The sequence below is a fragment of the Euprymna scolopes genome, chromosome 36, assembly GCF_053919585.1.
Source record: "Euprymna scolopes isolate OS-2025 chromosome 36, ASM5391958v1, whole genome shotgun sequence".
NCBI classification, from domain to species: domain Eukaryota; kingdom Metazoa; phylum Mollusca; class Cephalopoda; order Sepiida; family Sepiolidae; genus Euprymna; species Euprymna scolopes.
In genome coordinates, this window is record NC_136517.1 from 56,636,740 (window position 1) to 56,653,208 (window position 16,469).

The following is a 16,469-nucleotide window of genomic DNA, read 5'->3' on the forward strand; positions in this document are numbered from 1 at the left end:
TAAAAGATAATAATATATATATATTTTTTGTCGCTGTTTTTGCGATTTTCAAAGTTTTCTTACCTTTTCTGAGTCGAGCAGAAAACTACGAAGGGCAATAACTCAATCTGTCTAAAATGTTAGGAAGTTTGCATTATCTCCCTTGTAACATCGTAAAACAAAGCCAGCACTTAATTACTTTTATTTTACTTGTTTTGATGCAGTATGAATTGATTTACTATTTCATGTTTATATTTACAAAGTTAATAAATATTTAATTATAAATAAGAAAGGAAATTTTAATTTTACGAAACGCGAAAATAAAAAAAACAATGAAATTTCCCATGAGCCTTTGCTGCATTTCCCATTGATTGTTTGTACCGAAAACCACATGGCCATTTTACTTTAGTCAATTCAACTCAAATTCAAGTCAACCATTTATTTTTATTGTTTTTAGTAAAAATAAAATCATCTTATTTATATGAAGTAACGAAAAATATGACACACGTTACGAAACGGAAATATGTCGAGAAAGAACTGCTGTACGAATTCGTACTTCCAGAAAATGACCAATTCATCGTCATGGTAAATAAATTTATTTTTTCTTTTTTAATCTTTGTATATCTTGGCTATATATATATATATATATATATATATATATTCAAATAAAAACGTTTTTCTGTACAACAGTATCAACTCTTTTAGAACCTACAGCGACCACACAAAAATCAAACTCTTTGAGAAAAACTGATTTTATACCTTAACGCCGGTCGAATCGTGTAACGCAAGATAACCTTTAGCGCTTCTACGTGCACTTACTGATCCGCGCTATTTTTTAAAATCGTATTTCCAAGTTTAATCAAAGTTTTATTATGTTTTTTATTTTTATTATTCAATTGTAAGATTAAAGTATAAAATAGGTAAAAGACACCCTCCCCTCCCATGTTAAGAATGGCTTTTTATTATTTCAGCACGGATCAATAAGTGCATGAGTACGAATATTTTTAATCCTGAACGATCACCAAGGTTAAATTTTTTTTGTACTCATGCAGAGAGTGATCCGTGCTGAAATAATAACGTTATTATTTAAAAAGCCATTCTTAACATGGGGAGGGGAGGGTTTTTTGTACTTGTTACAATTGAATAAAACATAAAATTTTAATTAAACGTGGAAATACGATTTAAAAAATAGCGCGGATCGGATCACTCTCTGCATTAGCACCCATTTTTTTTGGTATACTTTTGTAAATTTAAATTACTAATTTTATAGTTTCTCGTCCAAAATTACCCATGAAACTGCCCTTCCTTTGTTTTTTGTTTTTTTTAATTAAGGTCGCTCGACGTTCCATGGAAGAATGTGTGAAAAATTCAGTACAGCCATTAAAAATGAATTTGTGTTTTTATGTATTAAATAAAATGAGGATTCATTTCCGGTTCCCCTGTAGAAGTCGTTTCCCTGGTTCTACTTTGCTTTTTCTCGCTCACATGCTACTCTTCCGAATTCGTAGCAGCGAACCGTAACCGATATCTGTGGACTTCAACCAAAACAGCCATTAACATTTTTTTTTTTTTTTTAACATATTTCAAACTGATATAAATTATTACACAATAAAAATGGCGCTTCTACACTATTATGACGAAATTTTGGAAATCGTAATACTGAATTTCACATGAAAACAATGGTATCTACGTATTCCTCGTATTTTTAAGATTATATCCAAAAATTACGAAATAAATCGATAAGGTAGAAAATTATTTATTAAAGAAAATAAAATTTGATGAAAACGATCTTAAGACACAAGAGTCCAAAAGGGAGGTGATTTTCCGTTTCGATTTAAACAAGATGGCCGCAATTTTTCACCTGCTAACACGATTAAAGTGTGTGTTTTTTTAATAATTCAGTAATATTTAGGTAATTTCGACTGCATAATTTGGAAGCTACCGTTGTAATTTATTAGAATTGACAAAAAAAATCAGAAACCATTGTTTTTTTTTTTTTTTTGTCTGAAAACACCATTTATTGACTATAAAATTTCATCCAATAGTGTAGAAGCGCCATAAAATAATTAAGACAAAAATCATTTTATTTCGAATTATTTAATCAAATGAAAACGCCTCCTTTTTTATTACTTGATTTCTAAATTTAAAAAAAGCTACTTTCTTCATAGTATTTTCAAGTTAAATTCAGTTTTTACGATATTTTTATTTATTAAATTATTAGGTAATTTACTAGAATAGTAATTTAGGAATCAAGTAAAAAATTGAATTTTTACTTCATTTACTAATTCGAAATAAAAATGATTTTTAATTTAATTTTTATTGTACAATAATTTATTAGATTGACGAAAGTTCTTGCAGAATTTTTAATTTTGATTTCAAATGATGTATTTTCAAATAAGGTTTCGCTATAGTACCTTTATTTTATATATTTTAAAGGGTGTTTTCACTTTATCTAATCATTTAAATTACAATCGTTTTAAAACATGTGTTTTCAGAACGTTGAATACGAGATGGGGGGGGGAAGCAAATTTGCACAATTTTCTTATTCCAATTCAAGCTAGGCTGAAAAGTTGCTAATATCAACAGTGTTGACCCAGGAATCACTACTAAATGTATAGCACAATGGTGGTTTAAGGAATTTTGTGGCAGCAGCGAGAGTCTTGAAGATGATGAGAGTGGTGGTCAGCCATCGGATGTTGACCACGATCAATTAAGAGCATTTGTCGAAGCCAATCAATGCACAACTATTTGAGAATTGCTTCTGAATTAGACATAACATATGACAATTTCCAACCACTTGAAAGAGATTGGAAAGACAAAAAAAACTTGATAAATGGGTTCCTCACGAATCGAACAACAACCAAAAGAAACACCGTTATGAAGTGCCGTCTTCCTTTCTTTTATGCAACCAGAATAACCCATTTCTTGACTGGGTTGTGACTTGCGATGAAAAGTATGTTCTTTACCGACGATGCTCAGTTCAGTAGTTGGACGCCAATGAAGCTCCACGACACTTCCCGAAGCCAGAGTTGCACCAAAATAAGGGCATGTCGACTGTTTGGTGGTCTGTGACCTGTTTCCTCCATTAGTTTTTTTTTAAATCATTACGGCAGAAAAGTACTGTCAACAAATGGATGAAATGCATCAGAAACTTTGACAAGAACACCCAGCATTAGTCAACAGAAAAGGCCCAATTCTCCTCCACGACAATGCTCAACCACATGTTGCTAAACTGACCCTACAGAAGTTGAATGAATTGTGCTACAAAACTCTGCCTCATCTGCCATACTCTCCAGACCTCTCATCTACCGACTACCACTTTTTAAAGCATCTTGACAACTTTCTATGTGAGAAATGCTTCAAAAAGCTAAGAGATATCAAAAAAGCTTTCAGTGACTTCATGGCCAGCAGGACACAATGTTTTTATGTTCCTATTTACAATGCCTCCCCACGGGACAGAGTTAGACACCAGGGTCGTTTTTTAACGAAGAAAAGGAACAAAAATAAAAATTGTCTCAGTCGTGAAGGATTTCTCCTCCACTGACAGAGAACAAGAAATTGAAGTGCAACCTCTGAAGAACAGATACTACACTTTGATCTTGGCCTGAAGTTTTTTTGTTATTGGCATAAAAACACTTGTTTTGCATTTGCAAAAGAGTGTTCATTCTGATTGTGCTTATTTTAATCAATAAATTTTTGTAGAAGGCATCAACCCAACCACAGCTATTTTCATGCCTAAGTTACATAAGCATGTTTGAAACAGATTGTAATAAATTAATGTGTGGTGTTCTTCATTTGTTATCTTTGTGTTAGTTTCCTTTTGTAATAATAGTTTTGTCGATTTTAACAGTAATTAATAAAATTGATTTAAAAAAAAAACGAATAAATTACCAAAACGTTTTTTTGTTTTTTTTTCTTAATATTATTTTTATTACTTTTCAAGGGAGGTAATTCAAATGAAAGCTGTTAAAATAAATTTGCATTAAAGATATGCAATGTGAATAGGATATTGGTGGGGGTAGATTTTTTTTTTTTTTTTTTTTTTTTTTTTTTTGCTATAAGTAAGTTTAAAACGCTTTTTGTTTTTAATTTTGTGTTTCTTGCTTTTGATTTTAAAGTTTATTTATTTTGATATTTTTTAATTTTTACAGAAATGTTGTCTTATTTGTATTTTGAGGGGTTGTCATGATTTAAAAATCCATAAAATTATTTTTCCAATGAAAGCATATTAAAAGAACCCAGAGAAGTATGTTTTGACCAAGGTATATTTTAAGGAGCCTGAAATAAATATTACAGAATCCTGTCGGAGATGAACAAATATGTGTGTGTATATATATATATATATATATTATATGGAAATAAAAAAAAAATTGTTTACAAATAGAAAATTTTCAAAGCAGACTGTCACGTCAATATACATTTTCAAGTCTTGTGAGTTGTCTTTTTAAATATCTGCCATTTTGGACATTTCAAAGTTCTGTGAATTGGCGCATAGTGATTTTATGATTTTGATTAAAGTTTAATCATGATATTTTTAAATAAATTGCCAACTGTAAATAAATAGCATTTATTAACAATTTGGTAAAACCTGAAAGAAATATTTGCATAAACTAATATATATTCATTTTTGTGTGTCCTGTTTTGCTTGGCTTCCCAATGAAGGCAAAACCAGAAACAGGTTAAAGGAGGGTGATGCATCCATCTTTACAAAAGAGGCGTTTTGGATGGGACAAAAATAAAAATTGCTTCAATCTAGAAGTTATAATTGAAAATCTAATTCGTTGACAATTTTTGAATTAGTTTGCATATTGTGTTAATCTCAATTCTTTGTGTAAAAGGTTTACTAGCCTTGGAATCATTCTCACTAGGTATTGGTTCAGCAAAGGTGTTAATTTTAATATAAAACAGCCAAATTAACCCCCATGTAAAGAAATCAATTTGTGTGAAATGAAAGGAAGAACTAATAAGATGAAATCTATATTTGCCGTATCAAAGTGGCAGGTTGAATCAGTTTACTCCAAAGGAAGTTTCATGGGAATATCAAATTCACAGCCACTTGTATGTTTCTGTTCGTTTTAGAAAAGAAAGTAAAAAAAAAAAACTAAAAAAAACAATGACATCAATGTTTAGTGCATTTTTGATCAGTCAGTATCTTCAGACAATCTGAACTGGTAACACCAAGAGAAATTAGAACCCGATTTAAAAAAAAAAAAACAATCCAGAGTTTGATTACCTTCAGTCAACTTCATATTTGAGCCAGGAAGAGGGTTAGGATAGTCGGGAATTTTCATCGCAGAAAACGAAGATGGCTTTTTAAAAGTCATGGGAGATGATGACGTTAGGTTTTTGCGTTTCTTGCTGGGAGATGTTGATGTTCTCCTACCTATAGTAACTGGTATTCCCAAATGGTCATCCATCTGGTACCGACCAAGCTCAACATTGCTTAACTTCAGTGATCTAACAAGAACTGGTGCGTCAGTGTGATTATGCTTTATATGATGTACAATATGTCAATCTATTTCAAAAAGTTTAACCTGCATAATTTTTCTGTTTTACTTTTTGTATATTTGAAATTCTTTAAATTCACAAATCTTTGATTTTTTTTTTTTTTTTTTTTAGGTAAAACATACACGTGGAAATAATCTGCATGAAGTTTGGGATACGGAAGGGGAAGAATTTCTTGTGAGCATGCCACCAAAATTCCGAAATCATTTTTACATAAAAAAAGGTAGGAAAAACAAAATCTTTACAATTCTTTTTTTTTTTTTTTTTAAATGAAAATTGCTCCAGATGAGATATAAAAGCTACTTGATAAGGAGCAAAAAACGAAAAATTGCACTTCAAGGTTAAAAACTAGCCAAAGAAAAACGTTAGATGGATAGACTCAGAAGGCTATTTCTGTCTAAAAACTGCATATAATATTGGATGAAAGACAATATTAAGTACTGTGGTTGTATGGTGTACACCACCAAATGGACAGAAAAAAAAACAATGGAAAATTTCAATCCTTTTCAAAATAATGAATGAAATATGTGAAGTGAAGTTAATATTAGAATAAGTAATCTTTTAGTAAAAACTCATGCCCATATCCTCTGTAGTTGAATGGAAAGTGTTAGGACTTATTTTATATCTCTACAAAGCCACTATTCACCCATGCATGGAGCATTGTTGCCATGTCTGGGTTGGCGTATCATCCACTAACCTTTTCTTATTAGACAAGGCTCTAAAAAAGTGTGTGCAATCCCCCACTGTCAACCAAGCTCCAACTTCTGTCCCATCTCTGCCATCTTCATGCTTGGTTAACAAGCACTTCAATGGAATGTGCTCTGATGAACTCATGTCTCTGGTGCACTATCGGCATAAATGCTCCTGGCCAACATGACAAGCAAAATCCCACCCCTTCACTAGATGTCAGAAAACTTTCTGCTCTAATAGTTTCTTCCCTCAGACTGCTAGTTTTTGGAATTCCCTTCCTGTTCCTTGTTTCCCTCACTGTACTCACAGAAATTAATTTCTTTTTTTCACTCCAAACAAAATGTATTGCCACTTAGACTTGAGGGGCTACTAATTGGAATCATGTTTACAAAGGACTATGTGGAGAGTTGAGTCATGTGGTGTCTCAACACTGGAGAGGTAGGATTTTGTTGTTTGTTGGGTTAGTCGGGAGTATGTACATCAAAACAGCACAAGTGCTATTAGTTTATCAGAGCATATTCCATTAAAATAATTGTAAAAAGGCACACAGATGCAATATTACAACGATGAATATGAATAAACATCTTGCTGTTCAAGTCCCTAATTAGGATGTCCCTAGCCTTTTAAGTTTCAGTGGCAATGTGCCTTGGTTGGCATGAATAAAGGTAATAAAAAATATAAATAATTCAAATTCCCGAGTCTGACTGAAAGATTCCCGAGTTCGACAAGATTCATCTAAAGAAGGTCAGAGGTTACATCAACCGGAACGCTGTGCAAATAACATTCGTAATGAGAACAGCAGTTCAAATAATAGAAATAAAAAATTAAAAAAGAAATGAACAGTTGGAAAGAGCAAGGTGAAAGAGTGCAGAAAATTACATTTCTTGACTTCCGGGTTAATCAGCTGAACAAAGCAGTAAGAAACGGGAGGTTTTGGAGACAGTGTTATGAGCAGGGTTGAGGAATCGAATGGTAAAAGTCCAGCTCCAACAATTCCTAGGACTCCAACTCTGACTCCTTTCCTATGTGGAAATCTATTCTGTAGATCCATATAGCAGCCTCCTACATCTATTTAGCATGCATTTTATTAATACTTTTCATGTATATCATTTTTTACGTTTAATATTCACTTGTATGATAAATATACTCACATATAAACGCAACTAGCTTTATAGAATAAGTTAAGATAACAAAGAGATAAAAAAAATTACAATTAAATTTTATGCTATCAGTTCAAAAGGGAATACAATATTTAGGATAGGGAAACCTCTTTAGGCCATGGCATTTCAAAGCCAAACGCTTCTCAGCAGAAGAGGGGAATAAAGACATAAAGAAAAAATTTTTTTTAAAGATATTGGCTTTATGGAAAGAGGATTAAAAGAAAAACAAACAGCTATGAAGGACTATAGTAGCATGAGTTGCTTCTTATTGATTTAGGTCCATTTTCTTTGTTGTGTTTTTTGTTTTTTTTAGCTAAGATTGTAATTCGGATCGATTCTGAACTAATCCAATTGCCAAATTTCATTTGATTCAGGAACTGGATAACTTTCGGATTACAATCCAATGTAATCCACAATGATCTCACTCAAAGACAATTTTCATTGATCCTGTGTGATGTCACAACCAAAACGAAAATAGCTGTCCAGACAGGATTTGCAGTGATTCGATGGACTGAAATATGTTGATGTACAGTTAAAAATATGATATATCTCCAAAAACAAAAGCAAAACTATACAAAAACTGCTAAATTGTGCAACTGGTAAAACCAAACAGGAAAACCATATAAAAAAAAAAAAAAAAAAAAAAAATTTGGCTTTAAGGAGTCAGATAAACAATTCTGACTCTGACTCCTAGTACTCTTAGAAATTCGACTCTGACTTCAGCTAAAACCTCCAACAATGCAACCCTGGTTATGAGAGGTTAATTTATCTTCCCTCCATATATATATATATAGAGAGAGAGAGAGAAATCTTATGTCATTTCAGAAAGATTTTCTTTCATGAAAATCTACAATAATAGAGAAAACTACATTGTCGATTTAAGTAAAAATGTATTTCTTATTTTTCATCTGTTTTAAGTAAAGATCATATTTAAATTTATCTCTTTATTATTCTCATTTAATTTCTTATTGCTCCCCTGACAAAAGACCTAGTAATTCACTTCTGTTTGTTTGTTCACACTTTTTTCAATAACCCCGCCTTGGATTTTTTTTTTTTAATTTTGCACAATTTGCCAGAGCGGATTTTCCAGGATAACTCTGGTTGTCTCTTTAGGAGCCGTTATAGGGTTAAAATTGTCTCAAAATCGTTCATCTGTTCCTTTGCTTGCACATCAATAACCACTCCTTGGATTTTTTTTTTTTAAATTTAGCACAAACATTAGTCATGGTGAAAGTAAATTTTTCACTTGTGGAGGGAGACTTTGCATGCTCGGCTTGTTTTGATGCACTTTTCACCACATTGTCAGACGTCTGCATGAAAGTCTAATTTCAACTCATTTGACATAATTGTCACTTTAACTAGTATTGATGGAAGAACAGACTGTGCCATTTTATCATATGGAGACGCACAGGGTTCATTAGCGTTGTCTTTTATTCTAAAGCTGTAAAATGTTCTTGGAGAATCTGAAGAATTAAACGTTCACCATTGTTTTTTGTTTCAGGAATGTTCCTTATTGTTGAACCAATTGCTGAAGGAATAAAAGTGAAAGCAGAAATAATCCGAATTCTTTACAAGGAACAAATCAACTACATCAAAAGTATGGGGAAATGGTAAGTCTCGACTTGGAACCATTCTTCCATAATGAACATTTGCCCGTGTCTCTCTTATTAATTTCTAAAGTAAAAAGTATAAATAAAACATACAAAACATATGTGATGTTATATATGTTTATTAAGTAATCGTTGTGTGATTCCAATGAGAGAAAAATGTATACTTAAGAGTGTAACTAGCAACAATTGTTGATTTTTTAAGACTTTTATCACTTTTTAATATTTTTAAATATTTTCATGATGGGTTTCGAGCCTTGTTTAGCTCACTTCAGATATTTTTTTGTTAAAAGTTTATGGGAAATCTTTTTTGGAATGTCTGTCTGTCTCAAGTTGATATTGTCTAGATCGGCATTGCTCCAGATATATATCTAAATTTGCATAAAAAATATTCTCTGAGGTTCATTTGGGTCAGGTTTCATCAGAGGAGTCAGTTTTTCAGTGTTATCGTGTACTAATTTTGAAAGAAAATGCTGACTCGTTTCTTGAAGTTCATTATATAAAGGAGAATTTTATGTATGTGTATGGCCAGCTAGAGAGAAATGGGTTGATCAGAGGAGAAAGGAGGTTGGAGAGAGAAAGATAGAGATGTGGGTATGTAATAACGATGAGTGTTACACACGATCTTGCGTCACAGGACCATAAATGTACCCTCTGTGGACAATTTGTGCACATGGGCAAGTCGATGTACACTAACCCTAAGTCCCGGTGGCTACACTTTTAACTTTCTCTAGTGATGGACTCCTCAAAAGGTAACCAGATACTTACTGGTCACTGGAAATTACTGCTCTGATGCCCAGAGTGCACAAAATACACGAGTCCAGAGGGCAATATCTTTAAATACGTTGGCTGGCCATTTGTTGTCAGACATTTTGGTTGAGTTCTTTCTGTGTCCAGAGGTGTTCTGGTGTCAGCTAATTCTTTCAACTGAAGCCTGGCTATCAGGTTTCAGGGTAGATCTGTAATCAACTGGGTTACTCTCAAAATCGTCAGGCAATCAATAATTAATGAAAACTCGGAAATTATTTTATAAACAAAAATAATTATTTTCGCAAAATAATTCCATATATAGTTTGCGCAAAAATATTAAATGATTTGGGTTTTCTCTTTGATTTAAGAAGAATGAGTTAATGTTTTTGGATGCAGGATTTTCAACCCTAAAACAAAGTTCAGATAGCTTTCTCATACTTGGGATTTCAAAACTAACTTTTGAATTCACAGAGTGGGGATCTATATCTTGGGTCGGGCAGGGAAGGAAGTATGGGTTTCAGTCAGCAAAAGAGCCGACACTGTCTCTCTCTGCTGGTGAATGAGTGGCAAAAGACATTTTTTCACCTCTCGGCTTCTAGTTTTAATGAAAAACACTACATCCCCTTCCCATACCCCCCCCCCCCTCCTGCCTGCCGGCTATCCGAGGTCTTCCATTCATTTTTTTTTTCAACATTCCCCCCCCCCCAACTCTCTCTCTCTTTCCCCTTCTTCTGAAAGCTCTTTTTGGTTTTTATTTTGTTTTTTTGTTTAACAAAAACACCCCTTCTGTACTGTTTGGGTGGTCCACTCTCCTCTCACTCCAATCCAAAACAGACATGACAGTTGTCCTTTTTGTTTGCTTTCTTAAACCATTATCAAAACTAGACTTTTTTAAAATTCTTTTTCGTGGTTGATTTGGTGGCAATTTTCGCTAATATCGCTAGGGTTGTCCAAAAACTGTTATCCTCAGTTAATATTAAGAAATTTTACTTTTCTGATATACATGAATTTGGAATATCTGGAATTCTTATCAAGTATCAAACACACTCGACTCCTAGTTTGTCAGCAAGGCAATCTGGTGTCGCCCCGGTGTTACAGGTAGAGATATAGAAGTTTTAATAGAAACTAGCTGGACTGTGGAAATTTCACAGCAGACTCTTTCATAATATATTGATGTTGGCATTCTGTAGATGTTCAGCATAAATGGAGACACCCTGATATTATTGTACCTATTTACTATGCCTCCCCACGGGACAGAGTTAGACGCCAGGGTCGTTTCTTAACATGGAGAAAAGGTACAAAAATAAAAAAATTGTCTCAGTCGTGAAGGACTGATCTTCTACCGAAAGAGAACAAGAAATGAAAGTGCAGCATCTGAAGAACAGATACTACACTTTGATCTTGACCAAAAGGCCAAAAAAGTATTTATCTAAGCTAACAGGGACGCCCCGGTGTAGCCCGATTGTAAAATACGTTTAAATATGATTTTAATTTTATGTAGATTTCATATAGTCGATTCTTATATTTTACATAGTTGTGATTTCAAAATTAAAAATATATATCCATATGACTTGGGTGCATCAGCTTGAACCGAAACCAAAACTTATGAAGAAAAAAAAAATATAACTTGAGTTCCTTCAGCTATAATCAAAACCAAAGATGATGAATGAAGAATTCTTGATAAAATTATTTATTACAAGAAATGGAAAGTCATAACAATTAAACGACAGTCACTCAGAAGAAAAATGATGTAAGTGTGACACACAAAATAACACACGCTATCGTATTAATATATAGATTACTTTTGCCCTGCTAGTTTATAATATAAATCTTACCTGTTTGTTTAAATGTATGTCTGTCTGAAACTTTCAACAGATGAGACCGATTTTCACGAGATCGGTCTCATTTTGAAGCTCGACCCTTCGGACGACAAATATCGAAAAATTGGCCAAAAAACTTTCATTCCTTAATCCTCAACTGGGCACTTTTCTACAGGTAGGGTCGATTTTTTTTCGCCAATATTTTCGAAAGTCATCACCTCTTTTCGATTGTCTAGCCTTAATTTAAACCTATGTCACTTCCAGTTTGGCAATGGGCACAACAGCAAACGCTTCACGTTCTTTTCCTCCCTTGCAATACAGGTTTGAGTCTGCCTGCCTACTACCACGGTTTTTTCTTTTCTTTTTTTTTTTTTTGCTCAACACACACCTCCAAACACCTGGCCACCCAAGGCTAGTAAGGAATAAATGTCCAAATTAAAAATGAATAATAAAAAATGATTAATAATAATCATAAAACAATAATTAAAGCGATAAAAATATAAAGAATAACAAAAAATACCAGCTATAAGAAAATAAAAATATATGAAATGTTTTTTTATATGAATAGACAAAGAGTATCTTAGTGATATTAAGCAAATATAAGGTTCACAAATAAAGATATAAACACTGGCACATATTTTTAAATAACATGTTGTATTTCTTTCAGGCCGGAAGCTTTTGCAAAGTACGTCGTGGTGAAGAAAGATGAAAGCCAAATTCCTGCAGACATGTTGCCGCCTTCAGACTCTGACTCGGATGCTGAAGATCTTGGCTGCATGGTAAACAATTACAACCGGTACATTTATCCTGCACACATTCCTGTCTCTGACAGTGAAGAAGAGGAGGAGGAGGAAGATGATGATGAGGAGGAGGAGGAAAATGATGGGGAGGAATCTGAGGGGCACAATTCTGGTGTGGAAATAATTGCAGAATTATCTGACGACAAATGTGATAACAAAGTCGACACTAAAGCTACGACGTGTTGTAGTGGTGGCGACAATAATTCTGATACCAGTCAACAAATAGAGAACCTGTGCTCAAAAATTTCTGAAATCAACGCGAGTTGAGTGTTTTGTTGCTTTTGAAGCCAAAACGGACGATTATCAATATCTTATAAAATTTCATATAAACTCTCTTCATCACTAAAAATCAACTGATTCAAACACCTTTGACCCCCCCCCTCCCCTCTGCAACTGGCAAAGTCTGTATGTATGAATAGAGGCAAAGGATAGGATAAATCTATTTTATTCAAAGAATTTTCTTTTAAGATGAGAAGTTATTTTTACTATTGCTCTCATCAATGTTGATATTTATGGTTTAGCTGATATGCTCTTTGGCCTTCAATTTTTTTTATTTATCTTTTATTTACTAATTATTAACCAAGGAAAGAGTTTATTAGGCATGTGTACACAGTGTGATGATGTATGGAAGTGAAACCTGACCATTAAGGATTGAAGGTATGCGTTGCATGAAGAGAAATGATTTGTTAATTATGCCAGTTTTAATAACCTAGCTTGGATCTGAAGACCTCAGAGGAATATAAAATCTGGACAGTATAGGGAGATGTGTGCAGAATAGGAGAATTTGATGATATGGTAATGTGGAAAAAAAAAATGGTTGAGAGTTCTTGGTTTAGTAGATGTAGAACAGTTGAAGTAGAAGGGTCAGTTGGCATGAAAGCAAGTTAAAAGAATGCATTTGAGAGAGAAAGAGAGATAAAGACCTGGCTAGAAATAGGTTAGTTCAGAAGGCAATTTCTAAAAGCCATCCAACTCGTGCCAGCATGTAAAATGGACATTAAACCAAATTTGATGACGAATGTGTCACCACTTATCAAGGCTAAAAGCCACTCAAGAATAAGGGTTAATGAGATTGTTAGTTGAATGATGTTGACTATTATGAGAGGATCGAAAATGATGAATGGAATGAAAAAAAATCATGCTGTTTTTGGCTCAATACTCAGTTTTTTTCCTTTTTCTATTTAAGGCATATACAGACAATTGTCTCAGAGTCACTTATTTAAATCTATATTTATATTCTATGTTTATTATCACTAATTGTTTAGAATTATTAAATCGGGATAGTGTTCAGGAGAGATGGAGAAACATTGTAGGTTACACTAGCCATATGTAATTAAACTATAAACTGGCTGGCACAAATGTGTTGGTGAGCAGCTGAAGACCTGGGAGATAACAATTAAAGACGACTTGAGAGTACCTTTGGTTCCACAGATAGTTGGTCTTTGGCGCTGGTATTGGGTGCAGTTAGCCACTTCCGGCAATTTAGTCCAGGATTATCGAAATTGAACTGCAATGGTTCAAGATGCAGTTTGTGCTCAGGTGAAAGCCAGCTCAATCCAACTAGAATAATTGCTACAAGTGTCAGTACAAACTATAAAAGTGATTTGTAAGTTATGTGCTTTTCATCCTTTAATTTTTTCTGAAGATTTTTCTCAAAATTTGTTAAAATTCAAATCCACTTATTTGAAATAATTTTGAATTTTAAAAATCTTGAGATTTTTTTTCCATTTTCTTGAAATTCAAATTGATTTTCTAAAAATGCTACCCTGACCATTACTGTTGCAGTTGTTAGAGATAATTTCCCCCCCCCCAAAAAAAAACAACTCATCTCCCATATTTCTACAATAATATCAAAGCAGAAACAAAGCTGTGATGAAATTATCTTAAAAAAAATTATTTTCTTGCAATTTTATTAAAACTGTCTAAATTTTTAATTATCTTTTTTTTTCTTAACAAAATTTAAAGCAATAAAGATAATTTTTTTTTAATTGACTTAAACCATTTTTTTTTTTTTTTTTTTCAATTTTAATTATTGAAAGAAATATATACAGGTTGTTTCAAACAAATTTGATCATTTTTTGAAATGAAAGAAAAAAATAAAAATTGGCCAATAATTGATACAAGTTAGAAAAGCATTTCATCCAAGGCATGAAAATTGTTAAGCAAAATGTTTTTACTATAGGCTTTAAAAATAAAGGTACAAGATTCAATTTGAAATTTATTTATCTTCAAAGTGCACTTTTATAAATTTTACAAAATAAGGTATAAAAATAATTTAAATTGAATCAAAAAATTACCTTGGATTTATTTTATGTAATGTACATTCTGTTGCACTTTTTATAAAAAAATCATTGAAGATTTTATATCTATATCATTAGTTGCTAGATGAAAGATAATGTTTTTAAATTGCAACAAAATGTACATTACATAAAATAAATTCAATTTAAATGAAACTTTTTTTTATCTTATTTTGTAAAATTTATAAAAGTGCATTTTGAAGATAAATAAATTTCAAATTGAATCTTGTACCTTTATTTTTAAAACCTTTAAACATTTTGTTTAACAATTTTCATGCCTTGGTTAAAATGCTTTTCTAACTTGTATCTTATCTTTTTAAGATTATATTTTAAAACTTTCCTTCTCTCTATTTCAGTTTGTATTTCTCTTCACACCACAACTCATTTTTGCAACCCCCTTTTTGTATTATTACAGGTCTGAATCTTCTCTCTGTTTCAGTTTGCATTTCTCCTCACACCACAACTCATTTTTTTGCAACTCCCGCTTTGTAATACAGGTCTGAATAATGAGAAAATCTGAATTTTTTTTTTTTTTTTAACAAAAACTTTAAAATAACTTTTAGATTAAATTTTTTTAAACTTCTTTCAGAATAGAAAATCTTTAAAATTTAATAAGGAACATATTTCATATAGGTTTCATTAACAAATATTCAGTACATAACGAGAAAAATAGAGATGAAAATTTCAAAAGGACTATATAACTGGTTACGGTCAATTGTATTCCTTGCCAGCGAAAGTCTTTGTTATTCTATTATTATTTAAACATTTCGTGTCCTGCTCTTTCGCGCGAAGACTAATATCCCCAAAGTTCATCTCTTAAAAACTTACACAGCTCACTCAAAGAAGACACCCTGATGAGCCTCTATCATGGTCTACAGGCAAGACCTGAATCTTGAGTACAACTGTTGGCCTTCAAGAGACACCCGAATACCAGTTTGATTCTGGCAATCTGTTCATGTTGGTGGCGTTATGGTTTGTGTTTTTCTTAACTACTCTTCACACATAAGTCTATGGAGTTGCAAATCAGGTGAGTTTGGGACCAAATTTTGAAACTGAAATCATACAAGTTCTTAGATAGCCACTTCATGGTTTTCCCCAAGGTGTTACATGGAGCTGAGTTCTGCTGCCATACCTATAGCCTTCCCGCATCAATTCTTTCTACTCAACGCCTGTCAACAGTGAACAGCAATTTAATATAGTCATTTGAATAGAGTCAAACTCTGTTTTAAAAATGTATATTGTGTGACGATCTCCCCCTAGATTTCTACTTGGTATTCTCTAGGTAATTAGGAGAGAGTTAATGGAAGGACGCGCCAATTATCATTTCGTTATTCTCTCCTCCGTCATGCAAGATTACTTGAATGGGGTATTTGACTTGAAATGATAAATATAGGGTTAGGGTGAATTTGTAGATGAACGAACAGGATCGGATCTCGTGGAAGAAGGAAAGAAAGAACAAACACATCATTATATGTACATATATACAGCTTCTCTCTTTTTTTAAAATTTTTATTTTCACAATGTATAAAAACAGGAGAAAGAAAAATGTTCCAGCCAGTTGGCCATAGTTCCATTCCACCCCTTCCCTCTTTTTCTTGTTTCAAATCTGTTTTGTTTTGTTTTGTTTTTTTTTCACATAGGTATCGACCCTCAGATGCCCGAATGGGTTGGTCTCACAAAATACAAAATATGTTTATAGATCAGTCCAAGGGAAGTAAATCCTATATCATTTTTTTTTCTCTCCCCTTATTTATTTTATGTATCTATTTATTTGTAATTTTTTTTTTTTTTTTTTTTTGTCCGCTTACCTCTTGAATATATATATATATTGTTACGACTCGGCTATCTCCACGGGGAACTG

At 32.7% G+C, this 16,469-nt stretch overlaps 1 protein-coding gene and 1 pseudogene across 1 annotated transcript; one reads left to right on the top strand and one right to left on the bottom strand.

The window, feature by feature from the left end:
* The first annotated feature begins 328 nt into the window (after positions 1-328).
* LOC145260512 (putative RNA-binding protein EIF1AD) lies at positions 329-14,309 on the top strand. The gene is made up of 4 exons (XM_080118641.1): positions 329-564; positions 5,599-5,707; positions 8,836-8,944; positions 12,179-14,309. Exons 1-4 carry the CDS (start codon positions 478-480, stop codon positions 12,576-12,578), a joined length of 705 nt encoding a protein of 234 aa, XP_079974767.1. The 5' UTR covers positions 329-477; the 3' UTR covers positions 12,579-14,309.
* LOC145260899 (U2 spliceosomal RNA) lies at positions 10,960-11,116 on the bottom strand (annotated as a pseudogene).
* Positions 14,310-16,469: the final 2,160 nt, after the last annotated feature.